Raw genomic sequence first — 21,718 nt, forward strand, 5'->3', positions numbered from 1 at the left:
AAACGCAATTAACGTGTAGAACTGTAGTTGCTCGATCGTTATGTTAATCGTATATAGCCACCCATTATGGATTAACAAAGTTGTTAATTAATATCACGATAGTTACATCCATATTCGCGGTATCTTAATATTATTTCTCAAAATTGTAACTTACATATATGTGAAATTTAAAAAATTTACGTGAAAACGCTTCTTGAAAATTCATTTTAAAAATAAATGAAATAATAACACGTACGTCAATTTATTAAATTTCATAAATTTCATAAAAATGCATTTTTTTGAACACTACACCTGAGATTTCGATGCGTCTTAAGGTGGGTGTATCTTAACGTGTATTATATTTTAATAGGCAACACTTTCCATCCACATGATTTGATATACAGTAAATGTAGACCCACTTTTATTGTTCGAGTAAACATTATAGGATCCGTTCGTTTTACGAATTAGAGATTATATCTTTATTCCACTTGGTGTTCATTCACTTAGGCTATCTATGATTTTTTTTTTTTCTTCCATACTACGTCTTTAAATAATTTTATCTATTTAATATAATTGTATATTGTTATATGAAGTAAAATATAATCTATTTGTTTCAAGCTATATTTGTGCAAATGAAACGGCATATTTCTTTGAAAATGTTATGAAAAGATTTCCCAAGGTTTTATAAGTGAAAAACATTTCGTTTGTCAAATTAATTGATTTGTTCGTTCGTATCGTTCACAGATCAGAAAGACGCAATAAACAGCACTTTTGAATAATTTTTGGATAATTTAAAAAAGAGTTTTTTCTTTCATATAGATCGAAATGTTGTATAATTTTTGTTAAAAATACTAGAGTGTTCATCTTACAATACCTTAACGCGGACACTAATCGCTATCTTCTTCGTAAAATGTGTCCGGCGTTAAGGAAGCTTCCTGCTATTCTTCGTCCACAATCTCGCAACTGTGATACTTGCTCGATGAATCTAACCAACTTTCTACACCACTGGATGCCAAATCGTCACAAGACGGCATTTCAGGAAGCGGTTCCATATTTGGTACTCCTTTCTTCGACAGATTATTCGCTGGACGATCTTTTAAATTAGAAATACCTGCGAAAATTATTAATCATTTAGATAATTATAGATTATTAATAAAGAAAGAACATATTCACAAATTATTATTTCTCCTTTCTTCGATTAAAAATTCTTTCTTCAATAAAAAAAAATCATTACCATTATCGGAAGACAAAGATGATTCTTTTCTGCGAATCAATGCTTGTCTGGATGCTCTTGGACTTCTATATTCGCCGCTTATCGTTAATCCTGCACTGATCGTTGGAAGTCTTATATCCAAATGTGATCCTTTATCTGTAACAATCTAACCAAAAATTAGGCTGAGAACGAGATGTTCTCGAGACGATAGTCTTTGATTCAATCCGATTGTAGATGAAAAAATATCAATAATTTCAGTAATTAGCAACTACTGTTACCTTATTGTTCATAGCGTACAGTTTTGTCGCGATGTCTCTGGCAACCAGCGTTGTTAAAACTGTCGCGAGATATGCTTCCTTTACTAAAAGATATTCTAATGCAGATCTCTGCCAATATAAATATCTGCACGAACTTGCGGCAACAATCGTCACCTAAAGAACGATTAAACTACAATTATTTCAAATAATATTCTATTTTTTTCAATTTTTTATTTACCTTAAATTTGTCATCGACGGATGCTCGAGAACTTTCGAATTCCGGTGAATCTAAAAATTCGCAAGGCAGAATAGGGTGTAAGAAATTCGAATCGCTAAGAACATTCACTTTGCCGCTCAGCAATAATCCCAATCTGTCGGTACGCGTTAAATTTTGCATTGCATACGCTTCACCAGCGTGCAAAGACATTATCGATGCAAATTCTGGAGATACCAATCTTTTAAATTGCAGCCGAGATACCTATTTTTAAAAGAAACATTAGCCAACTTTTATTTATAATTATTGAATGATGCAACGATTTCTTATATACTTTCTTTCCTTTGAAATTTCATTTTATAAAAAATTAATGTTTACGATGTTCTCCCATTACAAATGTACATCATAAATATTATTTTGTTACGAGAATAAATATTTAAAAACTTTTGTCACATAATAACAGGGAAACAAGAATTTTACGTTAAGAACATTCGATAATAATCTACAGACACGCGAAAGATTAAGGAGTTGAATCGCGTGAGTAATCATTTTTAGTATATTCACTTTTCAACGTACTCACTTTAAAGGGATAGAAAAGCGTATGATACGCTTCCTCTAATTCAGGGTCGAAACGGACCGGTCTCATTTGATAAACGATATAAACCAATTGACCGATATTTAGCACCAAGAAACTAAAATTCCAAGAGAAAATATCCGGTGCGCAAATCACGTGCCATGCCCAACCAGATAATAACATAAAACCTGAAATAAATGAATTTCGAAAAATAAAGTGTTATTTAATTTAAATTCTAAATACTTGTAAAGTCACTGGTCATTGAAAGAATGATAAATCAATTTACCTATTATTAAAACAGAATGCATGAATAATATCCCTTTTCTAGAGGAGGGCGCCGAATATGACAACGCAAAGCAAAAATTCGCCAATTGAAATAATATATGCTGCGGTTGCTGCCACAAACACAATGCTGTGTTACCTGAAAATAGTACAAAAAAAAAAAAAACAAAATTGTGTTTTAAAAAATTTGTACGCTTTAATAATCACAGATTATAGAAATTACATAGGAGGAAAACAAATATAGCGTTAAATTTTACCTAATGCGGTGATATTGTACGAGGGAAGAGGGTCGTGTCCAAGTCCAGGACTCATGTTGACTAAATCGCTATCGATGAATGATGTAAAGGGAAAGAGAAGAACGATGAATCTCTAACAGCTACTCGTTCCTAGCATCCATGCTCACTGGTTTGTTTTGGTGAAATTTACCAGTCTCGAAGCAGGGGCGCGGCGTATGCCACCCCCTTTGGCGCTTGCGTCAACTCTTAAGATCGATTAGATTCCGTGTTGATGATGCAAATAATTTTCAACAAGTTATATCCATTGTAGGCAAGTTAGAAACTCGTTGATAAAGTTGATTGTACGGAATATTTTTCATCGATAAGTTAGATGATTTTTCATAAATAAATTTAAAAATTAACATCATATATATATTTATATTATTTGAAAATATTTGCAAAAAAAAAATAACATTATTTGAAAATAATAAAGTTCCAATTATTAAAATTAATATTAATATTTATTAAATATTGATATTAAATTCTTAAAAATTAAATTCGTCCAATTTCTCTACTTATTTCTCCACCATTAATATCAATATTCTAAGAATTCATAGATCGAGAAGATTTTATAAATCTTACGATTCTTTCTTGAAAATCTCTTAATATAAATATTTAAAAATATCCTCATCTAAATTTTCTAATTCTATATTCTCTAACGTTATATTATATATTTTAAAGCTATTTTTCTTATTTAGAATATTATAATGATTTTTAAGTCTAAAAATAATTATTTTTTGATTCTTAAATTGTTTTTAGACTCTTAAATTATATTACATCAAACTATGCTACTGAAATCAATAAAAGTGTCAAATAATGGCTAATGAATGAAATCACGTAGAATATCAAAGATTACTAAGGATATGTTTTTTTATTAACAAATAGAAAAGTTTAGACCGCGAATATATCATAAAAGTACGTTACTTTGGTCAGAATTTTGAAATTGAACTTTATGTGATAACTTTAAGTGATCGAACTATGTAATATTATATCTTTGTCATTCTTTTTATATTAGATATTATATCATTTAATAATCTTTTCTTTTCTTTATAATTATAATAAATATTTTTCGAGTTAAGAATACAAAAAAATCATACTTTCTTCATTTCACTTGATCCAATTCGCATCTTGCATTATCAAACGAACATCAACAAAATTGAAACTGCACAAATTGAACAATATAATTTATTATTCGACTTAATATACACAACGTAAATCATTATATAATCTTCGAATAATTATTCGTTAGATCAGAAATTAATTTAAAGAATGATCGATAAAACATTCTTGAAAATCTATAGAAAATTATCAAATAAAAAATTAATGATACGTTTGGTAAAAATTAGGTTAAAATGAAAAAATATATACATATATATATATTGAAGAGAAAATGAAAAATTAACAATTTTTCAAAGTAACAAATATGTTATATTAAGAAAAAAACAAATAAAAATAAGAAAATATTAAAATAAAACGAAAATAATAAACGAAATAAAAATTCGAAGCAAGATACACAATGATTATTGAAACGATATCTGACACCATCGAGAAAAAGTTGTAGAAAGAGGGTCAACGTCTTGAACAATCGTTCGAGCAAATATACGCGTTCGTCAACCCAATAGAAGATTGCATCCGTCGCGAGAGGTCGCAAGCATACGCTCGGCCGCTCGGTCGTAATACACCGACCGAGGTTTCATCCGACTGTTCAGAAATCTACATTCTCACGGATGCATCATCGGTCAAGACCGTGCAACGCTACGGTAGGTTTGGGGAAAAATAGACGGTCGAGACTAGCCCGTCCAATCGGGTTTGCGGACCACCATCGTCTATCTCGATAGCACATGCGCTTTTCACCCTTGGCCAGAGGCTACGCCAGCAGATGACACTGCGATTTCACCCCAGCTTCCTCCTCTCGCTCTCCTCTCGCCCTTTCTCCTTCTCTCCCTTCGCAACTCTCTCTGTCACCGTGTCCCGTCCTAGTGGCTAGAAGCGACCACGGAAATACGTGCGATACCACGCGGATTTTCCAGCCTCTCCATCCCGTCGATACCGGTAAGTAAAATCATACCAATTCAACTTCGGTCGAAACTATTTCACAAGATAACGCGACGCACTAGAGATTCATCTTGAACCTGGAATAGAATATGGTATAAGAGAGCAACGCGGAAGTTAATCAGAGCCGGCCGCTTGCCGACATATTGATTCGGTGCAAATCCGCCCTGTGCATATATTTCGCATTATTTCATCAGTAATCAATCAATTCGATATTTTTCCAGTTGATTCGTTCCGTGTACGTGATTTTATAACCAAGGATATTGGTAGAAAGAAATGGTCGGTCGGGTAGAGTAGCAGTAGGCGAGGGACCGGGGACTTGGCGAGAAGTGCGCCACTAGTTGGTTACCGCGGCCATTACGCGAGCGGTCGAAGGCGATCGTTGCGCGACGATATTGCACTAGTTTGATTCGCGTTCACGAGACGAGATCGAATCATCACTAATCTTTTTACTTTGTGTTCAATTTTCCAAAATCCTGTTGGGAAATAGGTAAGCGTATAAGAATTCGTTTTAACAGTGGACCGGCTATTTAATCTCGCCTTAACCTCTTTACCCCCGAACAACAGCAGTTGCATCATACGAGTTGCGTGTCGAAATGTCGCGAAACGTGTATACGATCTACGTATTCTACGATCGGGGAAATTGGGATCGATGAATCGTGTAATTCTTTCGAGAAATTCTCGAATGTTTGAAGTAGTTCGATAGGCGATGCAAGAATCGCGAGCTTGAAATTGTTGGTCGCGAAATGGCTGCTTCGCTCGGTCGCTCCGACTATTATTAGAAGAGGCCGGCATATGCGAATCGTTGCATGCTATCGAACGTGTGCGCTTCATTAGCGTGATTCTGCGGGATCGTTGAGTCGTTCGAGTTTTATTCTATCTAAAATTTGTGGGAAAAGTGAAAATGTGAAAGAAGAAAAAAATAAGTATAATAATTTAAAAGAAGAAAGTGATAACGATAAATAATAGAATTTAAAAAATAACATCGATCGAAAGTGGGGATTGGATCGCGAGAATCAATTTTTCGTCGAGTGAAAATTAAAACGGAAAGAGAATCTGATCTTTTTTTTTTTTTTTTTTTTTTTTTTTTTAGTAGGACTCGAGTGAATAAGCGCGCATACTCGTACCGATGGTATTTTCGATGTGGCCCGCATGGGGCCCTTTCGTCGAATCAATACCCTTCGCGGTTCGCCAGCTAGCCTCCGTTGACACGTAAATATTAATTGTTCCTTCGATAGTCGATAACGTACAACGAACTCTGTTCGAACGAGCAATTACGAAGTGATATAAGTTAAACTGCAATAATCCTAGAGGAATCGGATTGTAATCGTGACCGTCCATCGCCAATCGAGTATTTATCCTAAGGAGAAAAGTGTTACGCAGTCCATCGATCATGCCAACGAAATTTCGCTCGTTTTCTTTTTTAATAATCAAACATTCGTAACTTTCTAATAATATATTTTTAACGAAAATTATAAGATTCGATCATTTTGCCAAATTATTTCATAGAAGGTGTTAATATTAACGAGATGTAACGGATCTTAGAGCGAATATTTGAAATTTAATGGAAAAAATGAACAATTTCCATTTTGCTCGTTGGAGAAAGATAGTTGCAGCAGTATGGGGAGTATGTTCTTGAAGGGTTGCTATTCAATTTGTAAGTCTTTATCAACAGTCTTTTACGCAACGTGGCGAGGAGAGAGTTAAGATAAGATAAGATAAGTCAACGAAGTAATTTTTTTCAAAATATTTGTAATACGAAACGAAATATCTCGTATAATAAGTTTTAGAAAAAATTGTATCTAATTTCAAATTTTCATGTATTTTCATAGAATTTGTTTCATATAATATCTTTTCGATATTTTTTTTTTTATGCCTTTCATCTAAATTATTATTAGATATATTTAATTTATCCAATCTTCTCAGATATCATCTAGATAAATTTTCAATTTGATAAATTTCGAATCATAACGAATGTTTTACGAGCTTAATTTCATACGTTCATTGAACGCAAATTATTCTAAATAGCTACATGATTCGTTGAATTCGAGCAATCGATACAGCTCCTTGTCACTGTGTGAAGCGTACACATAAACGTGTCAACGCAGGAAACGTTTGTTACGTAACCGATATTTGAGTACTTTTTTCAATGAATACAAATAATATTTCTCGTGACTTAAAATCATGTACTGAAAAAAGAAAAGACTGTAATTTCGAGTTTATCGTATCATATATACTCTTGCATTTATAAAAAGATAATAAATTATCGTTGAAAAAAAATCCTTTAATAGACTCTATTAAATGACAAATTTTATACTTTATATATTTTTATTAACGAATTCAATTTCTTAAATTTTCAATATAGAGATATGTATTAATTGTTTATCACGTTCAATTGTTTAATATTATTTGCATAAATGTTACAGCGGATTTAACGTTAAGATATGATACTTCTATCGCGTGGCAAAATGAAACACAGAATTGAGACAATTGCGATCACGTCAAAGTTTGTTAACGAAAAACTGTTGCCGACCATCTGGAATATCTGGTATGCCAGTAGTATAGGCAAGCGTACGATCAGCCGTGATCCGTACGGTTTGGTTGGTTGGTCGCGAATCAATGTTTCGTATCCCCATGCGTATAACGAATAATTTCCGTGATATCGAATTCCAATCAATCATTAATGACATATACCGCCAATTATACGTAAATGAACAGGGATATATATACGAGAAGGATTAATTCGGTGAATCCAGTGATTTCTCGCTTTTGGTTCGTGTTCAGTCATAAAAATTGGCTACATAAAACGAATCAATGATACGTGCATATTATTTAAAAAAATGATATTCACTATGTGAAATCAGCGTAAAAATAATAATCACGTTTTAGAATTTCAAATTTCGAAGGAATCGGTATAAAGTTAATTTAAAATGAATTATCGATTAGAACATATATGTGCATCTGGCCTTTATCTTTGGCCGAGCTTATTTATATCGTGTCAAAAGAAAGTTGTAATCGAGAGTAAAAATCTTAAAAGTTTAGAATAAAGGTGTATTAAAAAAAAAAAAAAAAAAAAGGGCTATTTTTATACGGATAAAATATCGTTAAAGTTTCTTTTCTCTCTCTTTCCTCTCTCTCTCTCTCATAATCAAAAGTAAATTAACACATTGTGAAAAGAATATCGCGCGCGACGCCTAATCTGGTTTCCACGAGGCGAGGCAGAAATCGATAGCGAAAAGCGAGTATTCACGTAGGTGGTGAATTTTGCAGGTAGCTAGAGCGTCGACATGGGTAAGGAGAAGATTCATATAAACATCGTGGTGATCGGCCACGTTGATTCGGGCAAGTCGACGACTACCGGTCATCTGATTTACAAATGCGGCGGCATCGACAAGCGTACCATCGAAAAGTTCGAGAAGGAGGCTCAAGAAATGGGCAAGGGCTCGTTCAAGTACGCCTGGGTGTTGGACAAGCTGAAGGCTGAACGCGAGCGTGGTATCACGATCGATATCGCCCTGTGGAAGTTCGAGACTGCGAAATATTACGTGACGATCATAGACGCGCCTGGGCATCGCGATTTCATCAAAAATATGATCACCGGGACGAGTCAGGCCGATTGTGCCGTGTTAATAGTCGCGGCTGGTATAGGTGAATTCGAAGCTGGTATCTCGAAGAACGGACAGACGCGCGAACACGCTTTGCTGGCGTTCACGCTTGGGGTCAAGCAGTTGATCGTTGGAGTGAACAAGATGGACATGACCGATCCTCCGTATTCGGAGGCCCGTTTCGAGGAGATCAAGAAAGAGGTGTCATCGTACATAAAAAAGATCGGTTACAACACAGCCTCGGTCGCGTTCGTACCGATCTCCGGATGGCACGGCGACAACATGTTGGAACCCTCGCCGAAGACACCGTGGTACAAGGGATGGAAAGTGGAGCGCAAAGATGGTAACGCTGACGGAAAGACCCTGATCGAAGCTCTCGACGCTATATTACCGCCGTCCAGACCTACCGATAAGGCTCTTCGTTTACCGCTTCAGGACGTTTATAAGATCGGTGGTATCGGTACTGTACCGGTCGGTCGGGTGGAGACCGGTATTTTGAAACCAGGTATGGATCGATATTAGGAACGGTGTTAAGCGTGCGAGCTCAGAGAATCGAGGAATCTTTCGTTTCTTGGATCCTTAAAATTTATGAAATTTTAATTGCTCGTCGCACGCATGTTTCCCTTCAAAAAATCACTCGAAGAAATTTCTTAGTTTTTTTCTTAAAAGTTAAACTTTCGTATCAGATATCGCGCATTAATGTTGAATGTTGGACGCACAGGTATGCTGGTAACATTCGCTCCAGCAGCGCTCACCACCGAAGTGAAATCGGTCGAGATGCATCACGAGGCATTGACGGAGGCGTTACCCGGGGACAACGTTGGCTTCAACGTGAAGAACATTTCTGTGAAAGAGTTGAGGCGTGGTTACGTGGCGGGAGATTCGAAAAATCAACCGCCACGGGGGGCAGCCGATTTCACAGCGCAGGTGATCGTCCTCAATCATCCTGGGCAGATAAGCAACGGTTATACACCGGTGCTCGATTGTCACACCGCTCATATCGCTTGCAAATTTGCGGAGATCAAGGAGAAATGCGACCGCCGTACCGGCAAGACCACCGAGGAGAATCCGAAGAGCATCAAGAGCGGAGACGCCGCGATCGTGATGTTGCAACCTACTAAGCCGATGTGCGTCGAAGCTTTCCAGGAATTCCCTCCGCTTGGTCGCTTCGCGGTTCGCGACATGCGTCAGACCGTCGCTGTGGGCGTCATTAAGGTACGCTTCTCTTCTATTCATCTTTTCTTCTTTAACTTCAACGTAATCACGCATCGATGAATTAAAATCGATATAAATATAATATTTTTGTAAAAGATCTTTCGCGCTTTCAATCGTGTTTGTAAAATGTTATAAATTCATCGATTCGTGGTAATTAATTTGAAAAAATTGGAAAGATTAATCTATACAGGTCGTAATGCGATAATTTCACCTTTGATATTTGGTAATTTTCAATGACTCAAATGTCATGGCAATATGACAAAAGTATAATGACTTTTCTCGTTTTATTCCAGGCATCTGACATCTCTTCGTTCTTGTCATGCAATCTAATTTCGGATATAGTAAACCATCAGAACTTCATTTCCGCGATACAAAAATATTTTTTCAATTTGTCGTAAAAGAAAAAAAAATTACAATCTATAATAATACATTTCCAATGGAATTAATAATTATTTCTATACAAAAAAAAAAATAAATTTTCAAAATAATTTTGATATTTTGCCAATATATTTTTGAATTTCGAAGAAAGTTATAGCAAAGAAATTTTAGTACGATTAAAATTTGAAAAAGATGAATTATTTTTTCAAATATTGGGTATATATAGAGAATACTTCATCAGGATATAAAAAAAATGAATGACGTTCAACCCTGGTCCGATAACGTGAAATATTTGGTAAATAAATGATAACGCAACATCAATTGTGATAAAAAAATAGATGGACGAATACTCTGTATTTAACGATGCCACCGATAATTTGGATACGAAATAAACGTTTGAAATATATCGTGATATATCGATGGAAATTCTTTTCCATCGATATTCGACGATATAAAAAAATACGTAAGGTAAAAATTTTGGGAAAAAATATTAACATTTAAAATTTCTTATGTTTCATAGAGTGTCACCTTTAAAGATACCCAGGGCAAGGTCACAAAGGCCGCGGAGAAAGCCCAGAAGAAAAAGTAACCATCAAGCTTCCTCGGAAGCTCGCAGTCCGCCGGCTGGTGCCCGACGAGTGTCTCCTCCGCGATGAGGTCCTTGGATAGGATGCAGTGTGCCGCGGCTGCTCCATTCAACTCATACTCGACTAATAATAATAATACAAAAAATGAAAAGATGTTGTGCTTACCCCCGTTACATTATCCGGTAGTATTGAATCCGCGCATCTATCCGAATTTGCACATTCAGTTCACCCATGCCCCGCGCACACCCCACATATGCTAGGTGGATTCTTACGTTTTTACTTAATTCTTTACATTGACGAATATGTGTCCAATTACAGGTAAACAACCATTTAAAGATGATAAACGTATATAAAGTAAAAAAGAAAAAAAAAAAAAAAAAAAAAAAAAAAAGAAAACGTAATACTCAGTTCCCTTGAACTCTGTGTAGTTAGGTTTTTCAATTAAATGTATCGACAACAACAACAACAACAACAACAACAACAACAACAACAACATTACTATACTACCAACAGTTGACCACAGACGGGATGATGTCGTGCGATTATCACAGCTTATTGCGCGAAACGAAACACGAGGCAGCGGCCGGCCATGAGATCAGCAGAAATTCCGCTCTCGCACCGCGACTCGATAACGCTCTTGTCCACGCTTTCTTCTCGCTTTTTACGAGGGAAACGCGAAAGAGAATGCGTAATACGCGTATATGCATCCCATATGTTGTACACACATACACGTGCGCGCGCGCGCGCATATACATATATGCATACATATATACACACACTCTCGTATACCTAACCAATCAGAAACCCGGCACAAAGAACCTGATGCGATTCAGAATTGGACACATGCAATTGGTTGCTCCCGCTGCTGCCTCGCATCCCCGACTTTTTAATCGATTTCTTTTCGAAGGATTCATTAAAGGCTGATTTGTTCCAAGACTTGGTTGCCTCGCTGCGAATAATTTTATTACTTGTATAAGAAATGTATTTATCTCTAGTTAGGGAACATTAGACTGTGCTCCCAATCCCTTTAGCGGTTCGAGGGAAACTTACTCCCGATCGAGGAGATCGGCTCGATCGATTTCGATTCCTTGGTCTCGAGAGCGAGTTTCCATTCCGAGTTGCCTGTGTTAATCTCGGTACCCCTAATAGACGCGTTCTACTATTGTTTTGACCCTTAGCCAGTATTATGTTGATGTAATAAAAAAAAAATTTTAATCGCATTGTTTCTTTATTTCCTCCTTTAATTCCTGAAATCATTCCTTTACAACAAATCCCGTATTTCAATCCTTATCGAAAATTGATATTCAAATGTCGAATCGTTTCTCGTAATTCTATCTCGTATTAAAATTGAAATTTCTCATTTTCCTTTTCCCATCTTTCCGACAATGATAACGAAGAAATGGAAAAGCATCACCTCACCTCGGATCTCTTTTTATATTCTTAGATCGAAACAACGAATGATAATAATTCGATCCGTTTATCCGTACAATGATAAATTCGTGAGAGGAGGATAATTTATGACAGATAAGATAAAAGGGATAGAGGAGTATGGTAAATATAATTTATTCCGCATAAATTCTTCGTTAACGTTACAACTAGACGTAGTATGTATAAATATATATATATATATATATATATATACATATATATATATTTAATGCAATGATCTTATAAGAATTTAGTGTAATGCAGGTCTTGATCAGTCTTTAATTGTCGAGGCCCGTTTTTCGCGGACGCCGAACAAACAATTCGATCTTCTTTCGCGATCACAACGTGACACAAAAATTATCCGCGGAAAAGGAAAATCACTTTCTTCTTCTTCCACGCACGTGGAAACGATCACGCAACAATGGAATTTGTTGAAACTCAATAATATTGTAGGCACTTTTCGTCGGCTAGCTTCAAAAAACGGAATTTCGTCGGCCGATCGAACGTGTTGCGGACGACACTCCAGGCTTTCGACACTCGTGCGGAAATTCGACATTTTTTTTCTTTTTTTTTTTTACACAATAAAATAGATCCGTCAAATTTTCGTTCGCACATTCGATGGAACATTCGTCGTCCAAATGTTAATCACACGCCTGTCCGCAAACTTGAGATTTTTATATCATCGCGCGACACATTTGCCCAGCCGAAAAAAAATAAAAAGAAATAAAAAAATAATAAAGCGAAGGAAAGGACGAAACGGAGGATAAAAGAAGATAGAAGAAAACAGAGGTCGGTGTTGATGAGAAAAGAACAGAAGAAGAGGAAGAAAATGAGAAAGAGAGAGAGAGAAACGGGTTTCGATTGCGACGACATCGACGAAAGAGGGGGAGGGGAAAAAAAAAAAAACATACCGAAGCTAAAGCAACCCGGGGCTTCGATCAAGCCCTAATACTCTATCTCTACCAACGATACTTCTATATATCGCACTTCCTCTCAATATCTCGTAAATGCTAAGACAACCCACAGCCTCGGTAAATATATATATATATATAATATACGAAAGAAAGGAAAAATGATCCTCATCGACCTTCGTTTTTTTTTCTTTTCTTTTTTTTTTTTTTTTTTTTTTTTTCTTCGTAAAACGGTAAACACGCTATACCAACGTTCCTCGGATATTATTCAACGGCTAAAGAACCGGAAAGAAAAAGATGATGATCGGGATTACGATGCGACGATCGTTTACGAAGAATCGATCGGACGCAGCACAAAGCTTGCGATACGAATCGTTCGACGATTCGATGATTATTATCGACCGATTACCCGGAAACAACGAACATAACGATAGATTTGCGCGTCGTCGCTCGTTCTCACCCACCAAGAGCGACATCATCGTTCCTCTTCGAAAACGTGATTCTCTGAACATGAGCGGCGGTACGATGCAAAAAAAAAAAAAAAAAGTACGTATCGCACGTATCGACGGTTGGAACGAACGAACGAACGAACGAGAGAGACGTAACATCGGGTCCTGGCCATTGTCCGGTTTATGTCTGCGGTTGGTGCGTGGGACTGTGGTGATGCGACCATGCCGGCGGATTCGAATGGTTGAAATTGACCGATATCGTGACTGGATGGAGCACCGTGTCTGGCCCTGTGTCCCACATGAAATTCAGATGAGGCCTTAACAGAGACGCTTCGACGGTTAACGGGACGTAGTAGGATCCAGCGTCGTGCAGGGCAAAGATCGGCACACCGTGAGACGAGGATGGCTTCTCCGTGCTTGTGGTAGGCGGCGGGCTGGATTTTATCCTCTCGGCGGAAAACCTTTGCTTGATGGAGCTCTTGAACTTGTAGTTGGAAGGTTTGCAGGTGGTGGTTGGCGGCGTACTGTGCGAATGCGTGCTGTGATTGCTGTCGTCGCTCACGATCGCCGGTGGTGGGATTGCGATCGTTGGTCGCAAAGGACGCTCCGGATCGCCGAACGAACTCACGCCTGAACTCGAGCCGTGATCCGAATGACCATTCGGCTGACATATCGTGGGAATGCTGGTGTGAGGATAACCGCTGTTGCCGTTCGCGACACCGTTCGTCGTAGGCATCTCGGGATGGGGGAACCCAAGCCTGTCACCTGCAACCATCGATTATCCTAAGTAACGCCAAATCCTTATCCTTCCTTTCTTTCTTTCTTTCTTTCTTTCTCTTCTCAAAAACTGCACCGATTTTTATTATTTCTTTCGACAATTCCGACTCACTAGTTGCCAAGATTTTTTCGCAATGCTGCTGCAGATGATTGATCAGCTGAACGCACAAAGAATCCCTGGCGAAAAAACCCTCGACCTCGACGAGAAAATGCATGGTTTCGCTCAGACACTCTTGGAAACCCAGCCTGTAGTGTTCCGCCGCGGTCGAGGCGACAGTCGAATGCGAGACGCTATCCACGCTGTCCTCGGGATGCATCGAGTGTACCGACGTCACTGCAGGGTGTTTCGATTCTGCAATTTTTTTTTTTTATACAAATTTTTATCGATATTTCGTTAACGCGTTATCTCGTTGGAAATATTTTGATCGATACCTTGTCGAAGACCTTGAAGATGCTTCATATGCCGAATTGCCATCTCGATAATTTCTGTCTTCTCTACTCTTCCTCGACCCTTCTTCAAATACTCGGCCGGTATCAGTCTGCTCAAATCGGCCAAACAATTATTCATGCGATCTCTTCTCCGTTTCTCGATGATCCTATGGGACATTGGATCTTGCTGTAACGGACAATAATAACACACGCGTTAGAAATTTCAATTATTTTCGCGCGATAACGATATTAATCGCGTTCTCAATAAAACGATAATATCGCGGTGTTCAAATATCGATATTCGAGTATTCGTATAAACAACTAAAAAGTATTACATCGATACACACATTGATAATACTGTTGTCATTATCGCAAACTTTCTAATATTTGTTTCAATCCGTGATAAAGAATTTTAACGAGTATATTATTAAAAGTTAAAAGTTTTTAAATTTGCATTTGACAAGTTTTTTACATTACGCAGTAAGTTTTATCTCGTTGTGTTATTTTTTTGCTCATAAAATAAAAGAGAGACGTCGTAGCTTTGCGCAAGATCCCTTCGTGAAATCTTGGAATTTTCATTTATCATTACTATCACGGTTCGATTTCAATTTCAAAGAAAAATCACTTGAAAATTGAAAAAAAAAAAAGAGAGAGATATCACCTCCTTGTTCAAACAACGTCTCTTCCTCAACGGCGACGATTGCGGTACCGCATCGACCTGACTGTTCGTAGGATAATATTGCATATTCAAAATGTTGTCCATGCTATGCGTCACCATCGTGTTCCAAAATGAAAAACGCGCGAAACACGATACGTTGTATATTCTTCTTCACTTCCTCTTCCAAGTATCACTCTCTAACGACTTCTTCGAATTGTTCTTCGATATAAAAAGACCCCTTAGCAATTTAATTAGAAACGATAGAGACCGTATCCTATATCTGTCCAAGAATATTTCTGTAAGTGGCACGTTCAAACGTTTCCTAGAAACGCGCCTCGATATCGCCCCCTTTTCCGACCACGTCACTAACGTTCGAATCTTGACGCACGTTGCTTTATTACCCACTCGAAGTAAAAAGCGTTCGTCGCGTTCGCACGCTCGGTCTATTATAACGACGATTGACGATTATATCGCGTGAAGGAACAACGGAGAATCGTTCATAATCGTCGCGAACAGACGAATATTTCGGATGAATAATCGACGATCGATCGTACGAGGCAACGATACGATTCGAACGATGCGGCACTCATAACCCGGTATGCGTGCTGCGATATGGCACAACCACGACTGCGATGTACGGCCGGCGGCGCTTACGTTCCTTTAACGAGTAGAGAGATGTCGCTCGATGATGACGACGCGCTCGATGATCACGTGTCGTAAAAGCGATGTATAACGCCCAACACGTGAGGGAAACACGTTTCGCAGAGAAAACCTGGCCACCGATTCTCTTCTTCCATATCGTTTTTCTTCCTTCTTCTCTGTAAAACATTGGGATTGCACACGCGTATTTCGCACCGCGTATTTCACGCGATATTAGCGCGAGGAAAAAAAAATCATGTTCGAGGCACGAGGAGCACGCTTTTTTCTAGCCGTGGAGCACGCAGAATACTGCCTTGAACCAGATAGCCCGGGACTAGCTACGCACGTGACGCGATGGAATAAATTATTTTTCATCGGTGCCACGCGAAATTGTAATCGTGGAGTATAGCCAAATACTCGCGCGATTGCTATCTTGTATTTCACCGATCGTTCCAACATCGATAGATTAACTCCGATCGATATATTTCATATCAATTCCCCTTGTTCTCTCGTACTAGACAAAGATAATGTATTTTTCAAATTTTTTGCCGTATTAAACGTAGCTTTTCATAACTTCTTTACATTGAATATTTCGAGATCGAACGTAAAGTCGTAATTTTAAAATGCTTGATCGATTTAATTCGTGAAATGAAACGATGAATTTTTCTTTCCTTATTAACTTGCAATTTCTATTATAAAAAAATATATACACGTTCGGATATTAATTATCTGTCCGTTATTTTTCCTCCTTTTTTACGACCGACAATTAAATTCTTCCTTTCCCTTTCCCCCTTTTCTCGTGAAAAAAAATATTATAGCGATATTATTGAAAAAAGAGAGAAAATACGATACGCTCTACGTTTTCGTAGAGAATAAATTCGATATCGAGGAGAGATCGGTGCACGCAGCATCGTTGCCCGGCCTCGTAAACGGACGACGTCGCGTCGTCGTGTTGGCGGTAGCCTCGGTACAGCGAACCGTAATCGAGAATTGCTCGTTGACCCTCGACTTTGTAGTTTCTGCTCGCTCGCTGTCCACGACGAGACACGACGAGAAATCACAGCGATCCGGGAAAGGAGCCGGATCGCGAAAAATCAGTGGGGAACCGCACTAACGGGGTCGAGTTATCGGCATTCCGGATACAACCGGACCAGGGAGAACTTTGCGGCTGACATCGAAGCCCGTGTTATGACCAAAGTTTATCGGCAAACGCTTGACCTCATGCTATTTTTCAAACGATAACCGGGCATCACCGGATCTACCAACTTGCGACGAGTGGTTAGTAACAACAAACAAAACGCCTATCGGCGTTTCTGCATTTCTATATAGTTGTACGTGTTATAAATTATTCCTTCGATGCTAATTTTCATCTCGGCGATCACGTGAAACGAGCTTGAAAAATTTGCATACTGAACCAACAACCAACAACGGCGGCGAACGATTCGCCACGGAATGGATCGATAGCGAAAATTTCTCTCGTACTCGTTCGAGACTTCTTTTGTATCGATCGACAGCCGATCCGAGATGATCGTTAGAACTTATAACGTCAATACGATATTACGAACGATAATGTCTCGTGATATCTTTTTTTTTTTTTTTTTACGTTTCGTTTCGTGATTATCATATGAAAAAAAAAAAGTGTATTTATCTAAAACTGAATAGAGGGATAAACGGTTCGTACAGCTGGAATTTGCGATAGATATTATATCCATTCTCTTGCACAATGATAATTAATTGAGACCTTCGATAGATCGAATTTTTCACGTAAGAATATTGGGATTAAAAAAAAAAAAAAAAGGAAGGAAATTTATTTTAAAAGCGAGAGTGACTCGACTCATCCGAGTAAACGGACGGAAAAACAAGAACATACATCGGAGTCGTGGATCGTAAGATATATTGCGAAACGTGTTTTTCACGTCGCTCCTACCTGGAAACGTCGTTTCCCACAAAAAGCTTACGGCGTCACGTAAAGAAAACATGAATTTCCTTGATAAGGAGAAACGAACGATATAAAATTCCGTGTCAAAATGATAAAAATATCAAAGTACAAAATTTAAACAAAGATAAAGAAAAGATTTGTACGAATGACACGGAAAAGAGGGGAAAAAAATCTTCTGTTTCTCACGGAAATTTTATTTATTTATTCTCTCCGTTTTCGACAAGTATCCCTTTTCGCATAAGTCGTCTAATTCTAGAACACCACCTATCTAATATCTTACTAGTGGACAAACGATCACGTTTACTGCGAAAAATGCATTTATAAGAACAAACATGTGACCAACGTTGATTACGAATAACGCCTTGTGTGAATGGGCACGTGCTGTTTTTAGCAATCCTGACGCAACCGATGATCACGTATTATTTCTATCAAGGCGTAATGATATTTCGTGAAGAAAGGAAGGAAAATAAGAAAAGAAAAAAGAAAAAAGAAACGATAAGTATAAGTACACACTTAATCGTATCATTCAAGAAACGAGATTTTTCGAATCGTGATATCATCGTTATATATACATTCCTTTATATATTCAATTTAAAAAAGAAAGAAAAGAAAGAATTACGAGAGAGAGAGAGAGAGAGAGAGAGAGAGAGAAAGAGTACGTTAGCGTTTGTATTATAATCGAAACTAATTATTTCCCAGAATCGAATCATACCGGTCCATAATACGATTAACCTCCGATCGGTTATCGAGAAAGCTCTGTTATCGACTTTGTTAATGGCATCGCGCGAAGTCCAAAACGATATTCCGTAACGACGCACTTATATCTCATTCGCAGAAAGCTCGTAATAATCGTTACGTTTACTTCGAGTCCTCGTGACGCTTCGTTTGCTCCAATGAAACACGTGACAAGAGAATACGAATTCCTCCTTTTGTATCTCGATAAGGAATAACGGAGGGAGGGAGGCAAAAATACGAAACGACGTTCCGTAACGTGATCACCGATGTAACGTCGTGGTTTACATCGCGTTTTAAACGCTATATATATACATACACATATATACACACAGTATATACGTACATAAAATAACGATTATTAAAATAAACAACTAATCCATGAATGAATCGTTAGCGTGTGTTTCTACACGTAATGTGTTTGTGTACGATCGAAATGACGAAAATGTGATTATTTATTTGACGATTAAAATAAACGAATAGAAGATAAAATATAAAAATAATCTTTCATAAAGTAATAATTTTTTTTATTAAACGTTTATGACATATATGTTAAAAGCGATAATAATAAACACGGGAAAAAAAAATTACTTTATAATTTTACTTTCATCGTTTCTCTCCGGAATATATACATATAGATAAATTCGATTAAAATAATAGGAAATTCAACTAGTCGGTGACTAGATGGCATCACGTGCCGGACAAATCAATGAACATGCAACGCACGACACGTGCTAATGACGAATCGGGAGAAGAGATAATACGTATCTTTCTATATTTAAATTAAATCGTACGAAGATTTTATTCCATTCAACTTTAAAGGGGAATTCCTTTGTAATTTAATGATTTATAATCGTAATTTCACGATTCTTTTTTCTTTTTTTTTTTTTTAATTCAGTCGGACTATTTTTAAAGCACAGTTATGAAATTACACGATACGTAAGGTTATTTTGCGGTGATCCCGCTTATAGTCGAATGTAACTCGGCCTCTAACTATTATATATACATACAGATAGATACATACAGATGTATATACACATATATATATCCCTGTACAACGAGCGTCGTACGATCGTTTTATTCAATCGTGCTATTTTATCTTTAGAAATAAGTTATCGTTCCATGTTAGAAATTTAACGTAACTCTAGCAAACGATTCGCAAACGTAAAAGTTTTTTAGATCAAACGCGTTGTCAAATTCGCTTAATTTATACTTTCCTCGATTAAACATGAACCAGAAGGAAATGATATTTTCAGAGGAACTTGAAGAACGAGCGAAACTGGAATACTTGGAACAACATTGATGATGATTTTTTTATCGCGCATTGTATATTATTGGCAATTCTGTGTCACGATTATAACTTGGACAACACGGCGAGGGAGGTCGGTGCTCTTACGGAATAAGGGATAACTTGGTGTGTTCATCGTTTCTATGCCGTTGCAATTATTATTTGGGTCATCGGTAATCATCGTTTCATAACCGTTTTCCCCGTACGTTTAACGCATCAACCATTTTTTTTTTCACTCCATTTTAATGATTTCTTGGATAAAAATCATCATATCGAAATATAACGATCGAGAAACGAATATAGCTTCGCGTACTTCGCGTATATCAGCACAGGTTGATTTCCTTTGAAACATAACGAATCAAACGACACGTGTATGTATTTACTCCGCGCGGAATTTCGAAAGCCACGAACGGCGCGTGACTCGAATTATTTCGGCTATCGCGTGTAAATCGAGCGACAAAACGGGAAAATTACTAAAGGAAGAACGCTCCGCGTTTCTCCACGTGGAAGAGACAGAATGTAAGGAGAGAAAAAAATGTAATTATTAAACGATTACTATTAACTGTAATGATATATCGATTAAATCACGATTAATCCTTGATTACTCCTTTCCAACTTTCTAAGTTATCATATAATATAAAATAAAATAAATATATTCGTTACTGTATTTATCGACATATGTATATCTATTCGAAAGAAACATGAGTAATGAAAAGTAAAAAAAAAAAAAATAGTTTTGACATTGTACAGGTTTTAAATTAAAAACTGGAACGCTTTATCTTTCATGAAACGTCTCAAGTTACACGTTTTAGTCTTCGAACGTGTAAATTATTAACAGCTAATCGATTTTACGAGCTTTAGAAAGCTTTAAAAGCCCAAGTGTTCCCAATGCGTCGGCAAAACTGTGCCAAAAAATCACATCCTCGTACATTCCAAGTTGACAATTACGTTTTTTCAATCGTTCATCCTTATCGATCAATGACGAGCGTTATTTAAGAGACAAAGTAAAAGCGAGAAAAAAAAGAAAAAAAAAAAAAAAAGAAAATTAATATACTGATCAAATATTGATTTTTTATGCACAAAAGAATACTGGTATTCCAGACGGCAGAAAAACTCAAAGTAAACTTCAGACTCTTTCCGTTATATAGAAAAAAAAAAAATACTTATAAAAAAAAACATACATCAATGGTAAAAAAAAATATATATATTCGCGATAAACGTTTAATACGTTAATAGTATGCAAATCGTTCGAGATATGTTATATTTCTCTTATTAAAAAAAAAAAAAAAAAAGAAAAAACAGCAAAGTCGAAGCGATACGCGTTTTAGAGATCGTTATTGGCCTGTAGTAACATCCGATGACGTAGAAGCTGTATCGAGACCCTGACTCATTGCCGGAGCCATGACCGAGAATTCAGTCAGGTATTTCCCCGCATGAATCGTTGGGATGGTGTGAAAATCACGTTCGTGCTATCGAGCACATCCGTGACACGTCCTCGTGCGTAGGAGAATAAAGAGAGCGAACGAAATAATTCGTAGAAATATTTTCGAGTTTCACTCACGATTATCATTACGTGGCTTATGTGTATATATATATATATATATACATTCCTGATTTTTTGAATTCGATCGAATTACATATTAGATTTTGCGATAATTGCAACGAGAGATAAGATAATTTCAACAAATTCGATCAATAATTGACATTTTTATCGATGAAATATCGAAGAGAGAGATTTTTTTTTTTTTTTTTTAATTTTTATTCAATAATACTTGTTCATAATTTTCAATTCTATTATAATTGTTATTGTATTTTCAACATTAAAAAATCTACCACT

The 21,718-nt window shown here is 37.0% G+C and overlaps 3 protein-coding genes and 1 long non-coding RNA gene across 12 annotated transcripts in view; 2 read left to right on the plus strand and 2 right to left on the minus strand.

Moving 5' to 3' along the window:
* Positions 1-222: 222 nt before the first annotated feature.
* Positions 223-4,005, minus strand: LOC410381 (popeye domain-containing protein 3-like). Of its 2 annotated transcripts, XM_393861.7 has the most exons (8): positions 3,892-4,005; positions 2,777-3,000; positions 2,524-2,658; positions 2,244-2,425; positions 1,688-1,927; positions 1,471-1,623; positions 1,214-1,358; positions 223-1,090 (listed from the first exon to the last, which is right to left on the minus strand). In XM_393861.7, exons 2-8 carry the CDS (start codon positions 2,829-2,831, stop codon positions 918-920), a joined length of 1,083 nt encoding a protein of 360 aa, XP_393861.2. In that variant the 5' UTR covers positions 2,832-3,000; positions 3,892-4,005; the 3' UTR covers positions 223-917. The 2 variants fall into 2 exon arrangements, with proteins under 2 accessions (XP_393861.2, XP_016771008.1); XM_016915519.2 differs by lacking the exon at positions 3,892-4,005 and having other exon boundaries at positions 2,777-3,160.
* Positions 4,006-4,692: 687 nt separating this feature from the next.
* On the plus strand, positions 4,693-11,022 carry Ef-1a-f1 (translation elongation factor eEF-1 alpha chain). Of its 3 annotated transcripts, none has more exons than XM_006566843.3 (4): positions 4,693-4,846; positions 8,117-8,956; positions 9,173-9,666; positions 10,565-11,022. In XM_006566843.3, the coding sequence occupies exons 2-4, from the start codon at positions 8,134-8,136 to the stop codon at positions 10,631-10,633; spliced, it is 1,386 nt and encodes a 461-aa protein (XP_006566906.1). In that variant the 5' UTR covers positions 4,693-4,846; positions 8,117-8,133; the 3' UTR covers positions 10,634-11,022.
* A 1,601-nt stretch (positions 11,023-12,623) lies between these two features.
* LOC726204 (transcription factor cwo) overlaps positions 12,624-21,718 on the minus strand; it is a 34,631-nt gene continuing 25,536 nt past the window's right edge. For 5 of the 6 annotated variants that reach the window (XM_016915518.2, XM_006566849.3, XM_001121958.5 and 2 more), the window contains 3 exons: positions 14,629-14,812; positions 14,309-14,548; positions 12,624-14,184 (listed from right to left, as the gene is read on the minus strand). In XM_016915518.2, coding sequence (XP_016771007.1) covers positions 13,601-14,184; positions 14,309-14,548; positions 14,629-14,812 — 1,008 coding nt within the window. In that variant the 3' untranslated portion in view covers positions 12,624-13,600. Of the gene's footprint in view, positions 14,185-14,308; positions 14,549-14,628; positions 14,813-15,286; positions 15,908-21,718 lie in introns of those variants that run through there. The other variant, XM_006566851.3, reaches the window with a different exon arrangement.
* LOC107965353 lies at positions 16,211-21,180 on the plus strand. The gene is made up of 2 exons (XR_003305901.1): positions 16,211-17,200; positions 19,850-21,180. It is a non-coding gene; the product is annotated as an uncharacterized LOC107965353 (long non-coding RNA).

The sequence above is a fragment of the Apis mellifera genome, linkage group LG12 (genome assembly GCF_003254395.2).
Source record: "Apis mellifera strain DH4 linkage group LG12, Amel_HAv3.1, whole genome shotgun sequence".
In the NCBI taxonomy this organism is placed as follows: domain Eukaryota; kingdom Metazoa; phylum Arthropoda; class Insecta; order Hymenoptera; family Apidae; genus Apis; species Apis mellifera.